Genomic DNA, 19,022 nt, shown 5'->3' with positions numbered 1-19,022 from the left:
GTCAAAGACTGACCATTATAATAATAATAATAATAATAATAATAATAATAATAATAATAATAATAATAATAATAATAATAATAATAATAATAATAATAATAATAATATAATATCTTTATTTCTACAAGTACATGTACAAGGTATAAGGTCTAGCTGACATCAATGACATATTGATAAATTAGACACATGTGCAACTCTTGGGTATGAAATTAAGACACATGTGCAACATCTGGGTATCTTCATTGTAGACGTTTCGCCATCCAGTGGCTTTATCAATACAGATTCCAGGACATAACTTGAAGACAGTGGGACTATATACAGAAGATGAGGTAATCAGTCCCTCAACCTAGGAGTAGGTGCGAAGAGCACCGTAGTCTCCTTCCTTCTGCTTCAGAATCTCCGAGACTACGGTGCTCTTCGCACCTACTCCTAGGTTGAGGGACTGATTACCTCATCTTCTGTATATAGTCCCACTGTCTTCAAGTTATGTCCTAGAATTTGTATTGATAAAGCCACTGGATGGCGAAACGTCTACAATGAAGATACCCAGATGTTGCACATGTGTCTTAATTTCATCTTGTCGGTATTATATACCATTCTTGCACAACTCTTGGGTATCTTTATTAAGGAAACGTTTCGCCACACAGTGGCTTCATCAGTCCATACAAAGGAGAATCGTGAAGAACAGGAGGAGAATGAGGTAATCAGTCCCTCAACCTTGAGTCGATGTGGTCAGTCCATCAATCTTGAATAGAATACGGCATACGTGCGGAGAAGGAGCTTATAAACCGTAGACAGGAGAGGTGCAGCAGTCATAGGTGGTGTCACATTTGTTCAATGTGGAAGTAGGTCGTGCCCAAGAATTAGGCAAGTGAAGAATTCTCCTCGAACTAGAGGATATGTGATTTTTCTGCATGTCACTGACGCTGTCAAGTGAGAATTTCGACAACGACATTGGACGCAAGACCTGCTAGACATCCTGAGGAACGTCGTGAAGGATTAGTCATTATTGCCTCTGGTGATGATGTGATGGTAAAGTGAAGTGAGTTCATTAGTATAAGAGGCGACGAGGAGAAGAAGGAAAGAGATAGATAGATAAATATAGATAGATAGATAGATAGATAGATAGATAGATAGATAGATAGAGAGAGAGAGAGAGAGAGAGAGAGAGAGAGAGAGAGAGAGAGAGAGAGAGAGAGAGAGAGAGAGAGAGAGAGAGAGAGAGAGAGAGAGAGAGAGAGAGAGAGAGAGAGAGAGAGAGAGAGAGAGAGAGAGAGATAGAGGGGAGAGAGAGAGAGAGACAGAGAGAGAGAGAGAGAGAGAGAGAGAGAGAGAGAGAGAGAGAGAGAGAGAGAGAGAGAGAGAGAGAGAGAGAGAGAGAGAGAGAGAGAGAGAGAGAGAGAGAGACTTAGAACTAGTTAGGGAGTTAGAGATAGCCAGCTGGTGAAGGGTACGGTGGCTGAGGGACCACACAGCACCGCTGAGAGACCACTGCCACACCACAGGCACACGTGAGACAGTCTCAGGTAACCACACACACACACACACACACACACACACACACACACACACACACACACACACACACACACACACACAGCTGTAAAGTGATTGTTGAAGGCTTAGAGCCAGGTTTATGATAACATTTATGCCGCGCCCAGGGTGTGGAGTGAAAGGACAGGAATCTACAGCGGTGACTCCTACACGGTGGTATAACATTTACCTAACACTGAAAAGAGCCTGAGTTCGATCCCCGGAGATTTAAGATTTAAATTATTCCTGTGGACGGTAGCGCAAGAGTATATGGATATATAAATGCATAGAACCTAAACTTCAAAAGGGTTAAGTGGAATACATCTGGACATATATTTACAATTTATGTTTTATGTGCTGATAGAAAATTTAGAGTATTTGCTGAGGACGTCATTTGAGAGAAGAGACGTATGGGTAAATTCCTTTGTACCTGCTGTCTCTTTTTGAACTAGAAGTATACAGTGACTGTTGTATCACTTTTTATAAAAGAAGAAAACGAAGAATTCATTGAATTATTAACTCAGAAGTTTTAGAAGCCTATGCTAACTCAGGAAAGCTAATGTGGCTTATTTCCATAAACATCTTTTGGTCCAGTCCCTGGAGTCTATTCACAGCAGACGACTAACTCCTAGGTATCTCTTTACTGCTAGGTAATTAATGTTAGTGAACTGCGCAGGGTGCGACCCTGGTCCTTTCGGTTGTGAGCCAAACATTCTACCTCTGCATTACGAGGTACATATAAAATGACCTCCAAAGGAAACAAGTCAAAATGCCTGGTATTCTCACTGTATGCTGTGTTAATAACTCTCACGTTATCCCGTTTTAATCAATCATGTTATCCCGTGTTAATAATTCTCTAGGATTCATAAATCGAATAGTCCTCCTTCAAGGCCTCCAGTCCACCCGTGAGTAATTTTGCATTTGTGAAGCGCTAAACTTATATGGGTCATTCAGCGCAAGGAGTGGTGCGTGGAGGTTCGATCCTCCATCCGCTAATCTCGAGATGGATGCGCTACTGTTCCACTCAGCTAGGCTAAACGGGTCGCCACCAGAGCGCGTCGACGTCCTGGTGGGGCTGCGACACTAACAGTGGCATAATATGTTTTCATGAGTTACCCCGTGAAGAAAACGAGAGCCTCGAGGGCCCAACTCAACTATTTCGCCTCCGGTCATGAGAAAATAAAGATTTTTTCATTATCAATAGTTGCTACAGCACATTTTGTAGCATTTTGTAGCTACCCTGAGTTATATGACCTTTTCAAGCATAGAGAAGCGCTAAACACATAGGGGATGGGACTTTTATAGGGTTAAAGCAAGGATTATTTTTACCAAACACACTCCTTCACTAAGGATGGCTGTCTTGTCATCGTCCATCACTCAGGATTGTCCTGCCGGGTATATATACGTTATTTCTGCAATTAAAATATTTCTTATAGTCCAGCAGATGCGCACCTTGATGTGCATTTCTGAACATCTCATTGAACAACCTCCAGCCTTGACTGAACATTTTCCAGCCTTGATTGAACATTTTCTAGCCTTGATCGATAATTTTCCAGTCCTGAATAAACTTTTAACATTTTCCAGCCCTGAGTGAGCAGCTTCCAGCCCTCAATGAAGAATTTTAACACCCTGATTGCTAACCTTCACGACTCGAATAAACTCTCCTCTGAATACCTTCAACAATCGATTAAAAAAAAAAGTCTCCTGAACTACGGATGATAGATTGTGATTCCCCGGTGTGAGGCTCTCGCGGTCACTCATCCAGAAGGCCAAGTTCACGGTCCTGTTGACGTGATCCAGACGCTGGTTGTGTCTGTGTTGCTGTGTAGCGACATGGCTCTCACCTGCTGAAGAGGAGCACTAAGTGAAGCCTAAGAACACAGAGATCGATCGCTAGAGCACTCAGCTCACACACTGAGGTCCGGGGTTCGAATCCTCGGTACGGCTGGAAAACATTAGAATGTGTTACTATAAGACACCTGCTGTCCCTTTCCACCCATCAACAAAATAGGTACCTGAGTGTTAGTTGACTGGTGTGGGTCTCATAATGGGACAAAAATTGACCTAATTTTCCCGAAATGTTCAGCATAACAAGCGGCTTTCTACACAGTAGTATGTCACTGATGTCAACTATGGTCTGTATACCTTGTACATGTACTGGTAGAATTAAGGATATTATAAATATATATATTTGAATTCTCTCTCACAAGTCCTTAGCAATTTATACAATCACCAAAAGTGATTAATAACCACCTTCGTAATGAAGCAAATATAACAGATATGTGGACGATGTTCTGTGCTAAACAACATAGATATAAAGTAAACTATTTCCTGCTTCAATAAGCAGTCTCGTTCATCCATAAAGTTTACTGTCGAGTTTGAACAAAATAACTAACTGACCTTTTAAGTTGTTTTAATTGTTAAGAAGAACCAAGAATATAAATTAAATAACAGCGTTTTACCTACAATAATATTCTTCACATCAAGATAGAGTTATATGTTCTGTGTTCTCGTCCATGTTCTTGAGATCTCTGATCATTTGCTGTTCAGAGTTCATAGATGAAGGTATATTAAACATTTATAAAATTGCACATGATGTAAAATATCCAAAGAAATTAAATGTCAAAATTTAATTGTATGCCTCTGTGATTCATAAGACTGTTGGTGTCAGCTGGGGGTGTTGTGGGTGACAGGAACGCATATTTACGCTGGTGTGAGGTCCGGTTGACCTCTCCCTGCCGTGACCTGTTAAGCTCGTTGATGCGGGGGTCACACTTGTCCAACCAGCGTCCTCACATAATGCCCAATTGGGCATGGTTTATGTACCCTGACAGGCGTACGCCCGAAGGTCACGAGAGGGCGTATGGTCTCCACTGGTGCTGGTGACCTCGTCTGAGTGCCAGGTCAGAGGTCAACTAGGCGGTTTAAGGGAAGTGTGTGTGTGTGTGTGTGTGTATATATATATATATATATATATATATATATATATATATATATATATATATATATATATATATATATATATATATATATATATATATATATATATATATATATATATATATATATATATTTATTTATTTATTATTTTATTAGCACACCAAGGCAGGGTGGCCCGAAAAAGAAAAACTTTCACCATCATTCACTCCATCACTGTCTTGCCAGAAGGGTGCTTTACACTACAGTTTTTAAACTGCAACATTAACACCCCTCCTTCAGAGTGCAGACACTACTTCCCATCTCCAGGACTCAAGTCCGGCCTGTCGGTTTCCCTGAATCCCTTCATAAATGTTACTTTGTTCACACTCCAACAGCACGTCAAGTATTAAAAACCATTTGTCTCCTTTCACTCCTATCAAACACGCTCACGCATGCCTGCTGGAAGTCCAAGCCCCTCGCACATAAAACCTCCTTTAACCCCTCCCTCCTAGGCCGACCCCTACACCGCCTTCCTTCCACTACAGACTGATACACTCTTGAAGTCATTCTGTTTCGCTCCATTCTCTCTACATGTCCGAACCACCTCAACAACCCTTCCTCAGCCCTCTGGACAACAGTTTTGGTAATCCTGCACCTCCTCCCAGTGATCGTCCCGGCGATCGTCCAAGTGATCGTCCCAGTGATCGTCCCAGTGATCGTCCCAGTGATCGTCCCGGTGATCGTCCCAGTGATCGTCCCGGTGATCGTCCCGGTGATCGTCCCAGTGATCGTCCCGGTGATCGTCCCAGTGATCGTCCCGGTGATCGTCCCAGTGATCGTCCCGGTGATCGTCTCAGTGATCGTCCCGATGATCGTCCCGGTGATCGTCCCAGTGATCGTCCCAGTGATCGTCCCAGTGATCGTCCCAGTGATCGTCCCAGTGATCGTCCCAGTGATCGTCCCAGTGATCGTCCCAGTGATCGTCCCAGTGATCGTCCCAGTGATCGTCCCAGTGATCGTCCCAGTGATCGTCCCAGTGATCGTCCCAGTGATCGTCCCAGTGACCAACCACAATCATCTGATAATTTGATTCATCCTATTACCTGAGCTGCATTGTGTATAACTATTACTCGCTTAGTGCACATTAACCATGGTCTGAGTGTGTGTGTGTGTGTGTGTGTGTGTGTGTGTGTGTGTGTGTGTGTGTGTGTGTGTGTGTGTGTGTGTGTGTGTGTGTGTGTGTGTGTGTGTGTGTTGTGTGTGTGTGTGTGTGTGTGTGTGTGTGTGTGTGTGTGTGTGTGTGTGTGTGTGTGTGTGTGTGTGTGTGTGTGTGTAATTAAGAGGTGGGAGATCAGATGTCAAGGTGGCCAGGTTCTGAAGTGAGTGTCGCCGATCAGGTGACAGACAGTGACCCTAAATTATCAATCTGGATTAGAGACAAAAACATATGTAGGAGAAATGTACTCACCTAGTTGTACTCACCTAGGTGTACTCACCTAGTTGCACTCACCTAGTTGTACTCACCTAGTTGTACTCACCTAGTTGTTGTTGACGGGGGTCGAGTCCCTACTCCTGGTCTCATCCTCTCACAAACACTCACACTATATTCGTTGGCCTCATGTATAGATCTATACATGATTCCATAAGTTTCCCATCCACTTTCTTCCATTTCCAGACCATCCTCGCACTGCACAAGTACTGTCTGACTTCCATAACGTCTGTGTATACCACCTTGTTCCAGATTTAACCTTTAAACTGTTTCTGTTAGACCAATGGAGTCTCGGTTCTTGTGCCATGTGATACTCTCCTTCCTGATGCTGGTTAAGGGGTTCTTGATTCAAGGAAGTCGAGCCGTTCCTCTCCCTTCTTCAGATGAATCCTAATTATCTCCCAATCCCCAAGCTTCGTGTAGCCCATACGAGTTTATCGCTGCCCCATGAACTGAGAAACAACTGATGTCATTTGTAAACAGGGATACTTGGTGCTGGTCAAGTATTTCACTTGTATGTGTGGGTAATAGTCCTGGGAGGGATTCCTGAGGGATACCACTATTCACACTAGTCCCAGGAGGTATCGCTAAGGGATACCATTTCTTACACTACACTTACTCTCAGATAATTACTGCATCTTATTCTGTCTCATTACTCTCGTCGCGGTGAAGCTTATTTCTCACTTCTTCTGCCACAAGCTCTTTTGTAGTTCACTAACACTGCGTTATACAGTGTTGGAAGCTCTCTTGTAGTTCACCAACACTGCGTTATACAGTGTTGGAAGCTCTCTTGAAGTTCATTCAACACTGCGTTATACAGTGTTGGAAGCTCTCTTGTAGTTCACCAACACTGCGTTATACAGTGTTGGAAGCTCTCTTGAAGTTCATTCAACACTGCGTTATACAGTGTTGGAAGCTCTCTTGTAGTTCACCAACACTGCGTTATACAGTGTTGGAAGCTCTCTTGTAGTTCATTCAACACTGCGTTATACAGTGTTGGAAGCTCTCTTGTAGTTCACCAACACTGCGTTATACAGTGTTGGAAGCTCTCTTGTAGTTCACCAACACTGCGTTATACAGTGTTGGAAGCTCTCTTGTAGTTCTGTAACACTGCGTTATACTGATGTTGGAAGCTCTTAGTTCACCTTGCTGCGTTATGCAGTGTTGGAAGCTCTCTTATTTCATTCAACACTGCGTTGTCACAGTGTTGGAAGCTCTCTTGTAGTTCACCAACACTGCGTTATGGTGTTGGAAGCTCCTCTTTGGATTCACCAACGCCGCGTTATACAGGTGTTGGAAATCTCTTAATAGTTCATAACTGCGTTATACAGTGTTGGAAGCTTTCTTGTAGTTCATTCAACACCGTTATACAGTGTTGGAAGCTCTCTTTTAGGTTCAACCACTGCGTTATACAGTGTTGGAAGCTTCGCGTTCCAACAACTACTGCGTTATTATACAGTGTTGGAAGCTCTCTTATAGTTCACCAACACTGCGTTATACAGTGTTGGACTTCTCTAAGTAGGAATTCATTCAACACTGCGTTATACAGTATTGGAAGCTCTCTTGTAGTTCATTTCCAACGGCGTTATACAGTGTTGGAAGCTCTGTTAGGTTTTCAACCAACCCGTTATACGGTTGGGAAGCTCTTGTAGTTCATTCCAACAACACCGTTATACAGGTGGTTGGAGGGCTCTTGAATTCATTCAACAGTCCCCGTTATACAGTGTTGGAGCTCTTCTTGAAGTTCAATTCACTGCGTTATACAGTGTTGGAAGCTCTGTTGCGGTGCAGGAAAATACAATTCACCCAACTCTCTCCACCGTTCCAGAATTTTAAGAAACTTCTGAGACCAGATTGACCATCTCTTAAGCCTTCTTGATGGTTTATCATGTCTCTTTGTCTCTCAAGGTGCTCCTCCACATTCCTTATTTGCCTCCTTCGTTGCCTCATATAGCATATACATCACATGTACACAAGACTGTCGCTGAATACGGAATGTATATTCCCTTGTTTGAATAGTGGGAGAGTCTTCTCTCTCTTACTCCAGCTGCCTGGGAGGTGTGTGTGTGTGTACTCACCTAATTACTCACCCAACTGTGGTTTCAGGGGTCGAGTCATAGTTCCTGGCCCCGCCTCTTTACTGGTCGCTGATAGGTCACTCTCTCCCTGCTCCATGAGCTTTATTAAACCTCTTCTTAAAGCTATGTATGGATCCTGTGTGTGTGAGTGTGTGTGTGTCTATCATTGATCCTCACCTTAGTCACAATCACTGGAGAGGAACCACTAACCCACTTTATGCTTACATCAACTAGTAGTGACAAACTCTACTGCCACTGTTACACTTTGCTGAACCCAGGCTGTATATATTTGCTGGAGATTTGCATAAGGCAACGTGTTGTCCATGCGAAGGGTCTGTCAGTTCTGTTGCAGGTCTGTCTTAAGCTCTGGCTTAAAACAGATCTGAGATGTCAACACTGACTTCAGTACAGCCAGTTTTAGTAGTTAGTTCGTCAAGTTTGGACTCTATCGACTGCAAGAAGATCATTTTTGACTGTTATTCCCTCGTAAACTGACACCTAGGGCACTTTAATCTCTAAAATAGTGATTGAAATAAATTCTTATGGTATGTATACAGTAGGATGAATATATACCATAAGACACTAAAACATACACATTTCTCGGTGTATGTGTACTGAGAGATATACCTTAGAATGCATTTACACTGAGCGATATACATCTCAGAGTGAATATATACTGAGTGCTATACGCCTCAGGTTGTATATACAGAGAGAGAGATCTAACAAGATGAGCAACAAGTGGAGGAGTGCAGCATACAGTGACACTATCTGAGGTTCATTCAAGACACAAGATCTACCTCAAGCAGACCAGAGCTGGTCACCACCTGACTGTGAGGTTGATGTGGGTCGTCTCGTGTTCTACCTGAGAGGCAATCAACAACCCGTGTAGCTTCCTGATGACTGCTAGTGCCTGCTGCTGACTGCTGGTGCCTTGTGTGGTGCCTCGTATGGTGTCTGGTGATGCTTAAACACCCGACAAACTTATGAGTTGGTTGGTGAATTGTTGCAGCCAAGGTACAGTCACCTCTCGTCTATAATACGCGATATTCTGTGAATTCAATTGAAAAAGTACATCGAAAATTGAATAAGCGTGGACAGACATTCATGGTCGGCACTATTCAATTTCAGTCATTCCTTCAATTGTATATACGATAAATCACTGTGAATAAAGAAACTATGCAGGAGACTTTGTCTCTGAGGTTCACTTTTGTAAGAGACGAGACTCTATGAGTAACGATATTTGACTCTTGTCATTCATCCAGAGACTCGGGGAGAGGGGAGAAGATGGAGGGGAGGGGGAGGGGAACATGAGAGCAAGGTAGGAGGGGAAGAAGGTGGGGGATGGAAGGGTTAGATTACGGGAAAGGAAGAGTTGATATGCGGTGAGAGAGAGATGTTCTCAAGTTATTGATAGTCTCACCACCACCATCACTACTACCTCCACTACTACCACCATCACCACTACTACAATCACCACCACTACCATCACCACCACCACCACCACCACCACCACCACCACCACCACCTCCTCCTCCTACAAGTTGCTCAAGTGTATCAAATAGCTTCAGATTTAGATCACTTGTGGTTGTTGTGGTTGCCTCACTTGTCACTCCTGTTTCTTTATATTTAGAAAAACAGAATATATCAGTAGTGTGCTGCTTTCCTATTCTATATGACAGGTACACAGTGGGAACATAAGCTAGCTATGTTTCTGTTATATTCTATATGACAGGTACACAGTGGTAACACAAGCTAGCTATGTTTCTGTTATATTCTATATGCAGGCACATGAACAAGTTAGCTATGTTTCTGTTATATTCTATATGACAGGTACACAGTGGTAACACAAGCTAGCTATGTTTCTGTTATATTCTATATGACAGGTACACAGTGGGAACACAAGCTAGCTATGTTTCTGTTATATTCTATATGACAGGTCACATACACAGCTATGTGGGTTTTAATTTCACAATGACAGGTACACAGTGGGAACACAAGCTCATGTTTCTGTTATATTCTATATGACAGGTACACAGGTGGGAACACAAGCTAGCTATGTTTCTGTTATATTCTATATGACAGGTACACAGTGGGAACACAAGCTAGCTATGTTTCTGTTATATTCTATATGACAGGTACACAGTGGGAACACAAGCTAGCTATGTTTCTGTTATATTCTATATGACAGGTACACAGTGGGAACACAAGCTAGCTATGTTTCTGTTATATTCCATCACACAGGATGGGTCGCATACATAGTGTTGAAATGTGTCAGCCTGAGCTGGGAGACTTCAGTAGTGTCAGCTTGATCTGGGAGACTTCAATACTGTCAGCTAGGGCTGGGAGACTTCAGTAGTGTCAGTCTGAGCTGGGAGACTTCAGTAGTGTCAGCCTGAGCTGGGAGACTTCAGTAGTGTCAGCCTGAGCTGGGAGACTTCAGTAGTGTCAGCCTGAGCTGACAAGTATCCCAGTAATGGATCATCAGGTAGGACAGCGTCAGAAGTGCCCATCTAGCAGAGCTGCACTGACTATCACTTGGTAATTAACATCTCTCGAGATGACTTCTTCCTTAATTAGGAGAAACAGACGTTTTATAAAGATATCTTTACCATCTGTGAGCAAGAAAACACAGAAATTATATATACGAGTGAGGGAGGGTGGGTGAGGGAGAGGTGAGGGGGAGGGGGAGGTGAGGGGGAGGGGGGATGAGATGGAGAGGACAACCTCAGTCAATAACAACAATAGCAACAACAGCAACAATAGTAACAACAATAACAAAAACAATGACATCATTTACGAAATAAAACTCATCTTAATGACAACGAAGGTAAATAAGACGGTTGATAACCACACGTGAAGTGATACAAGGTAGAGAAAGAAGAAATAGCGAAGATCTGATAATAGCAAGAACATGGAGAACAAGAGACAACGATTACAGACGTAATTGTAGAGTAATATTTGGCATGTGTGAAGCCTTGCTGGTTACTGTTGACTAAACCACTTTTGTGCCAGTGGTCGATCACTCTCCCTGATTACCTTCTCCAGTACCTTACATGGCGAGCAAGAACACTGGTCTGTAGCCCAGTCCTCTCTCTCTCTCTCTCTCTCTCTCTCTCTCTCTCTCTAACTCTCTCTCTCTCTCTCTCTCTCTGTCTCTCTCTCTCTCTCTCTCTCTCTCTCTCTCTCTCTCTCTCTCTCTCTCTCTCTCTCTCTCTCTCTCTCTCTCTCTCTCTCTCTCTCTCTCTCTCTCTCTCTCTCTCTCTCTCTCTCTCTTTCTCTCTCTCTCTTGCTGACTTTCTCTCATAAAGTACTGGAGTGTGATCTAGTTACTCAGGACGGGGACAGGAGCTATAACTCGACCCCTGCAAGCACAAATAGGTGACTACCCTCACCATAGCTCATCTCCTCTCATTATCTATAATTACAGATACATAATTATACGTACATACATCAACACACATATCCACGTACACAACACTCACTCTCACTCACATACGCACAAATTCACCCTCATTCACACATCCGTGCACACACGCACGCACAAATCTACACAAATACAAAAATCAAATACACACAAATCCACTTAACACTTAACTAACTTATTAAAGAAGAAAAAATCTTACACGTAAAACCATTATAGAGGATTTGACAAAACCTCGAGATATATAACGAGATAATATATATCTTACCTTAGTGATGGTGGAAGGTGAACCCTGGTAACTGGTGACATCCTCCTGTAAACACACAGAGAGGAACACTGTCAGTCAGTGTCATCAATGTTGATAATGATAATAATGATAATAATAATAATAATAATAATAATAATAATAATAATAATAATAATAATAATAATAATAATAATAATAATAATAATAATAAATAATATCTTTATTTCCACAAGTACATGTACAAGGTATACAGATCATAGCTGACATCAATGACATACTGCTGTGTAGAAAGCCCCTTGTTATGCTGAGCATTACTGGCAAATTAGGTCAGTTTTGTCCCAGGATGCGACCCACACCAGTGTACCCATTTTAGATGGGGAACACGGGAAATACGCCCAATGTTTCTACCTCCGCCGGGAATTGAACCCGGACCCTCACCTTGTGAAGCGAGAGCTTTAGCTATGAGGCCACGGGGCACCGTGATAAATAAGATACATGTGCAACAGCTGGGTATGTTTATTGTTGCAACATTTAGCCTGTGAGGTAGGTTTCTTCAGTCCAAATGGATCATAGTCAGTAGAATTGACGAGGTGAAGATAATGTAATCAGTCTGACAACCTTGGAGAAATAGTTTGAGTTTGTCAGTCTCTCAGCCTGGAGAAGACTCTTCTCCAGGCTGAGCTCCCATGCACTCCCATGCACTCCAAGCACTCCCACACTCCCATATAGTCCCAGGCACTACCATACACTCCCATGTACTCCCATGCACTTCCAGGCATTCCCATGCACTCTCATGCACTCCTGTGCACTCCAGTGCACCTACTGCTGTAGTTCTCACAGATATTCTATAGTACCTGGAACCTGCTTCTATTATACATAGAACAAATTTTGTCTATATAAAACAAAAAATATACATGAGAACTGTGAGTGCATAGCAGCCAGTTAGTAACATCTGTAATACTTGTAACATTTGTGAGGTGTTACTGTGTCTATAAGACGGAGGGAAGTACAGAAGGTAAAGTGAATGTTGGAGTGTTGATCCCGTAGAGTTTATATTCAGAGTCTGAGACGCTGTCTCAAGCTTAGAGCCGAGAAGCTGTCAGGATATTAGTGAGAGGCTGTCAGGATATTACTAAGAGACTGTCAAGATATTAATGAGATCTGAGAAGCTTTCTGAAGCTTAGGTTCAGGCTGAGAGACGTCCTAGATATTACTTAGAGGAACTTTGCGATATTACATAGAAGAATCCTGCGAAATTACTTGCTCTCTCTCTCTATCTCAAATTACTTATTAGTTAAACTCTGACCTCTGATTAATCACGTTAATGGGGTTTAAAGCCTATCTACTACACGAGGGTCAGTGAAGCTGCAGGTCACCTGTTCACCACCGGCCAAGAATATTTTAATACCTAAAATAGTGATTAATGTAAACTATTAGTGTATATACACTGAGAGGTATGTATATATAAACGTGTGTGTGTGTGTGTGTGAGTGTGTCTACACTCTCTCACTAGTTTGTGTGCACCAATGTGGTATACATGTGTACATACAGTACATATGTGTAGACCCGGGTGGCAGACACCGTGGTCGTGTGACCCGGGTGGCAGACACAGTGGTCATGTGACCCGGGTGGCAGACACCGTGATCGTGTGTTCCGGGTGGCAGACACAGTAGTCGTGTGACCCGGATGACAGACACAGTGGTCGTGTGACCCGGGTGGTAGACACAGTGGTCGTGTGACCCGGGTGGCAGACACAGTGGTCGTGTGACCCGGGTGGCAGACACAGTGGTCCTGTGACCCGGGTAGCAGACACAGTGGTCGTGTGACTCGGGTGGTAGACACAGTGGTCCTGTGACCCGGGTGGCAGACACAGTGGTCGTGTGACCCGGGTGGCAGACACAGTGGTCCTGTGACCCGGATGGCAGGCACAGTGGCCCTGTGACCCAGGTGGCAGGCACAGTGGTCGTGTGACTCGGGTGGTAGGCACAGTGGTCCTGTGACCCGGATGGCAGGCACAGTGGCCCTGTGACCCAGGTGGCAGGCACAGTGGTCCTGTGACCCAGGTGGCAGGCACAGTGGTCGTGTGACCAAGGTGGCAGGCACAGTGGTCGTGTGACCCAGGTGGCAGGCACAGTGGTCGTGTGACCAAGGTGGCAGGCACAGTGGTCGTGTGACCCAGGTGGCAGGCACAGTGGTCCTGTGACCCAGGTGGCAGGCACAGTGGTCGTGTGACCCAGGTGGCAGGCACAGTGGTCGTGTGACCCAGGTGGCAGGCACAGTGGTCCTGTGACCCAGGTGGCAGGCACAGTGGTCGTGTGACCCAGGTGGCAGGCACAGTGGTCGTGTGACCCAGGTGGCAGGCACAGTGGTCGTGTGACCCAGGTGGCAGGCACAGTGGTCGTGTGTTGAACATTAACAGGACGTGAGAGAGTCATTGAGAGATAAGAGACAGGTGATCTAACTCATTACTAGAGGTGAGCCACTATCTCTCTCACCTGTGTTGCTACAAAGGTGAAGCAGCAGCAGCAGCAGCAGCACCTGTGGTTCACCCTTGGATGACACCTTCATGGTCGTCTCAGGACCTGAGAGAACACCGAGGTTCTCCAGAGCTTCAGGGTTCTGTTACTAGAGTGAGATGACTTTCTTTGTTCTTTTGTGTGTGTTGTTTCTAGATGATGTATCCCCAGCACTATCATCACCTCTCCAACACTATCATCACCTCTCCAACACTATCATCACCTCTCCAACACCACCCTCATCTCTCCAACACCACCATCCGCTCTCCATCACCACCATCACCTCTCCAACACCATCATCACCTCTCTAACATCACCATTACCTCTCCAACACTACCATCATCTCTCCAACACTACCATCACCTCTCTAATATCACCATTACCTCTCCAACACCATCATCACCTCTCTAACATCACCATTACCTCTCCAACACTACCATCATCTCTCCAACACTACCATCACCTCTCTAACATCACCATTACCTCTCCAACACTACCATCACCTCTCCAACAACACGATCAGCTCTCCAGCACCACCATCACCTCTCCAACACCATCATCACCTCTCCAACACCACCATTGCTCACCTCTCACTTCACTAACGCCTCTAATTGAATCACAGGACTGGAACATTTAGCTTGGTACACTGAGGCAGTCAGGAGTCATGAGTGAGGCTGCATCTGTCAGCCAGCATCATCTCCGCTCTGACCAACACTCCGCCCACACTATACTTTATCCCGCACCTCGTAACTACCGCTATTATGCAGATGAGAGCCACGCAAAGAGTCGGCAGGAATCAAAGAGCTGGAGCAGAGAGCTGGAGGCTTAGAGAGCTACTTTCTTTAACCCCTTGTATGCTTCTACGAAAACCTTCTTATGTAGCGTCAGGCTCTCTCTCTCTCTCTCTCTCTCTCTCTCTCTCTCTCTCTCTCTCTCTCTCTCTCTCTCTCTCTCTCTCTCTCTCTCTCTCTCTCTCTCTCTCTCTCTCTCTCTCTCTCTCTCTCTCTCTCTCTCTCTCTCTCTCTCTCTCTCTCTCTCTCTCTCTCTCTCTCTCTCTCTCTCACTCTCTCTCTCTCTCTTTGTTTCCAGCATCCCGGATTACCACCATTACCACCACCACACCATCGCACAACCACCACACTATCGCACCACCACCACCATCGCACCACCACCACCACTAACCAACATCCTCAGGTTACAATAGACAACATATACAGTACTGCACCACTGCCAGGGTGTACTGGTCACAGTACTGCACCACTGCCAGGGTGTACTGGTCACAGTACTGCACAACTGTCAGGGTGTACTGGCCACAGTACTGCACAACTGTCAGGGTGTACTGGTCACAGTACTGCACCACTGTCAGGGTGTACTGGTCACAGTACTGCACCACTGTCAGGGTGTACTGGTCACAGTACTGCACAACTGTCAGGGTGTACTGGCCACAGTACTGCACAACTGTCAGGGTGTACTGGTCACAGCACTGCACCACTGCCAGGGTGTACTGGTCGCAGCACTGTACCACTGCCAGGGTGTACTGGTCACAGTACTGCACCACTGCCAGGGTGTACTGGTCACAGTACTGCACAACTGTCAGGGTGTACTGGCCACAGTACTGCACAACTGTCAGGGTGTACTGGTCACAGTACTGCACCACTGTCAGGGTGTACTGGTCACAGTACTGCACAACTGTCAGGGTGTACTGGCCACAGTACTGCACAACTGTCAGGGTGTACTGGTCACAGCACTGCACCACTGCCAGGGTGTACTGGTCGCAGCACTGTACCACTGCCAGGGTGTACTGGTCACAGTACTGCACCACTGCCAGGGTGTACTGGTCGCAGCGCTGCGCCACTGCCAGGGTGTACTGGTCACAGTACTACACCACTGCCAGGGTGTACTGGTCACAGTACTGCACAACTGCCAGGGTGTACTGGTCACAATTCTGGTTATCCTTGGCTTCTCACTCTCCTACAGTCCTGACACTTCACACCTCAACATAAATTGGTTCAGTGTCCCAGGCTGGTCCAGTGTCCCATGCTGGTCCAGTGTCTCATGTTGGTCCAGTGTCCCATGCTGGTACAGTGTCCCAGGATGGTCCAGTGTCCCTTGCTGATTCAGTATCCCAGGCTGGTCCAGTGTCCCAGGCTGGTTCAGTGTCCCAGGCTGGTCCAGTGCCTCATACAGGTCCAGCGTCTCATGCTGGTCCAGTGTCTCATGCTGGTCCAGTGTCCCATGCTGATCCAGTGTCCCAGGCTGATTCAGTATTCCAGGCTGGTCCAGTATCCCAGGCTGGTCCAATGTCCCAGGTTGGTCCAGTGTCCTAGGCTGGTCTAGAGTCCTAGGCAGGTCCAGTGTCTCAGACTGGTCCAGTGTCACCATCCTGATCCAGTGTCACCATGTTGGTCCAGTGTCCCAGGGCTGTTAAGTGTCCCATGCTGGTCCAGTGTCCTAAGCAGGTCCAGTGTCCCATGCTGATCCAATGTCTTAGGCTGGTCCAGTGTCACCATGCTGACCCAGTGTCACCATGTTGGTCCAGTGTCCCAGGATGGTCCAGTGCAGATGGAGAGCTCTCGACACACTGTTTGCATACTGGTCAAGAACATGGCTTGTGTGCGTATTAGAGGCAAGCAGGTGGTCCTGTGTGTGTGTGTGTGTGTGTGTGTGTGTGTGTGTGTGTGTGTGTGTGTGTGTGTGTGTGTGTGTGTGTGTGTGTGTGTGTGTAACAGAGAGACATACAGAGAGATAAATATTCTTTAAACGATTTAAAAATCTCAATAATTCTCCGAATTCCAGCTTCCTGTTTCTTCCCAAAACACTCAAGAGAAAAGATCAGTCCTCGGTCACAGACCATTACACTGAGGTCCTGACATTGCTTTAGGTCCCACAAAGGTCTCTCAATGCTCACTCATTCTCCTGTCAATGTGTTGTGACTGGCTGCTCACTTCTACACTGTCTTTTGTTAGTGGGCTTGAGAAGAATGTGCCTAGTATGGGCCAGTAGGCCTGCTGCAGTGTTCCTCCTTTCTTGTGGCCTTATGTCTCTCATTCTCCAGTCAATGTCTGACCATACAGTAGCTCTGTTTCAGTGTCTCCCTGTGTGTACTTGTGTGTCATTTACCTGTGATAAATACACCTGTGTGTGTGTGTGTGTGTGTGTGTTTATTGTCATTCCGCTCACTGTACACACGCTCGCACCCACACGTGAGTCGTGAGACAAACTCGACCTTAATGAGATCACAGACGAGATTAGTCTACTGCCCACCTCTACCACTCATCTACCAGTGTCTACCACCATCTTTCACACAAATACCACCATCTACCACGCATCTACTACTAAGTGCCACTATCTTTGACGCAACTACCGTCAACTACCGCTCATCTATCACCATCTACCACCATCACCACTGTTCACAGTCACTACCACTACTCCATCACCTCCTTCAGAGCCTTCTTCTTCTCCTCCTCCGTGTATACTATTCAAATACAATTATTTTCCTTACAGATGCTACTGATCGGTGCTTTTACCTGTCAACTGATTATATGATTCCCATTTACTCTGAGCATTTAGTAATCTGATAGGTAATTACACAGTAACAATCTCACTTACGCAGAAATTAAAAGGCCATTATAGGTACACAAATATACTAATACAGTCATACACGCATATAATAATGCTTACACACAGACATACTAATGCACATTCAGCGGCTATTTTATTAGGTACACCCATCTAGAACTGGACAGGGTCCTCCTTTGTCGCTAAAACAGTCTTAATTCTTCGTGGTATGGGTTCAGCAACGCCCATGTTGACTGAATTGCATCATGCAGCTGCTGCAGGTTTGTCGGCTGTGCATTCAAGGTGCGAGTCTTCTGTTCCACCAAATCCCAAAAGTTTAACGCCATATTCTGACCTAACTATCTGCATGTCACAGCAGAAATCGCGACGCTTTTCCAAAATTCAGCTGTCCAGCTTTGGTGAGGCTATGCCCACTGTAACCTTAGTTTCCTGTTCCTAGCTGACAGGAATGAAACCCGGTGTGATCTTATGCTGCTATAACCCATCCATTCAAGGTTCGACGTGTTGTGCATTCAGAGATTATCTTCTACATAACAGTATTGAAACGTATGGTTATTTGAGTTACTGTTACCTCTCTGTCAGCTTGAACCAGTCTGGCCATTCTTCTCTGGCCTCTCTAATTAACAAGGTGTTTTCACTCACAGAACTGCCGCTCACTGGATGTTTTGTGCTTTTTACAGCCTCCTCTGTAAACTAGAGACTGAGTGTGAAACTCCCAGAAGATCAGCAGTTTGTGAGCTACTCAGTCCCCTCCCCCCGTCTGGCACCAACAATCCTTCCACGCTCAGTCACTTACTGAACCTTTATCCCCATTTTGATGTTGGGTCTGAGCAAGTGAACGTTTTGACCATGTCTTCATGCATTTAGGCATTAAGATGCTACTACACGATTTGCTGATTACATATTTGTATTAAAGAGCAGGTGTACAGGTGTACATGTACATCTGTTTATGACTGTATACCTATATAATACACCTGTGTATGACTGGATGTGTACACCTAAGTGTATACATCCTGTCATACACACTCACACTAATGTATACATACACATACAAACACTCAGACAGACAGACAAACAAATATTTATTTTATCTTTAAAATAAACCATTGCCAAGGCTATTTCCTCCAGTAGAGGGAGGGAGGGAGTGATGGAGGGAGGGAGGAGGGAGTGATGGAGGGAGGGGAGGGAGGGAGTGAGTGGAGGAGGGGAGGAGAGAGATGATGGATGGGAGGGAAGGGAG

The 19,022-nt window shown here is 45.1% G+C and overlaps 1 protein-coding gene across 1 annotated transcript in view; it reads right to left on the bottom strand.

The window, feature by feature from the left end:
- The window catches only part of LOC128700824 (uncharacterized), a 72,690-nt gene that overhangs the window by 29,465 nt on the left and 24,203 nt on the right, over nucleotides 1-19,022 (bottom strand). The window contains exon 2 of the mRNA XM_053794275.2: nucleotides 11,709-11,753. Within this exon, the coding sequence (XP_053650250.2) occupies nucleotides 11,709-11,753 (45 nt within the window). The remainder of the gene's footprint in view (nucleotides 1-11,708; nucleotides 11,754-19,022) is intronic.

Source organism: Cherax quadricarinatus, chromosome 56, assembly GCF_038502225.1.
Source record: "Cherax quadricarinatus isolate ZL_2023a chromosome 56, ASM3850222v1, whole genome shotgun sequence".
NCBI classification, from domain to species: Eukaryota; Metazoa; Arthropoda; class Malacostraca; order Decapoda; family Parastacidae; genus Cherax; species Cherax quadricarinatus.
This window is presented reverse-complemented; position numbering and strand designations above follow the sequence as displayed.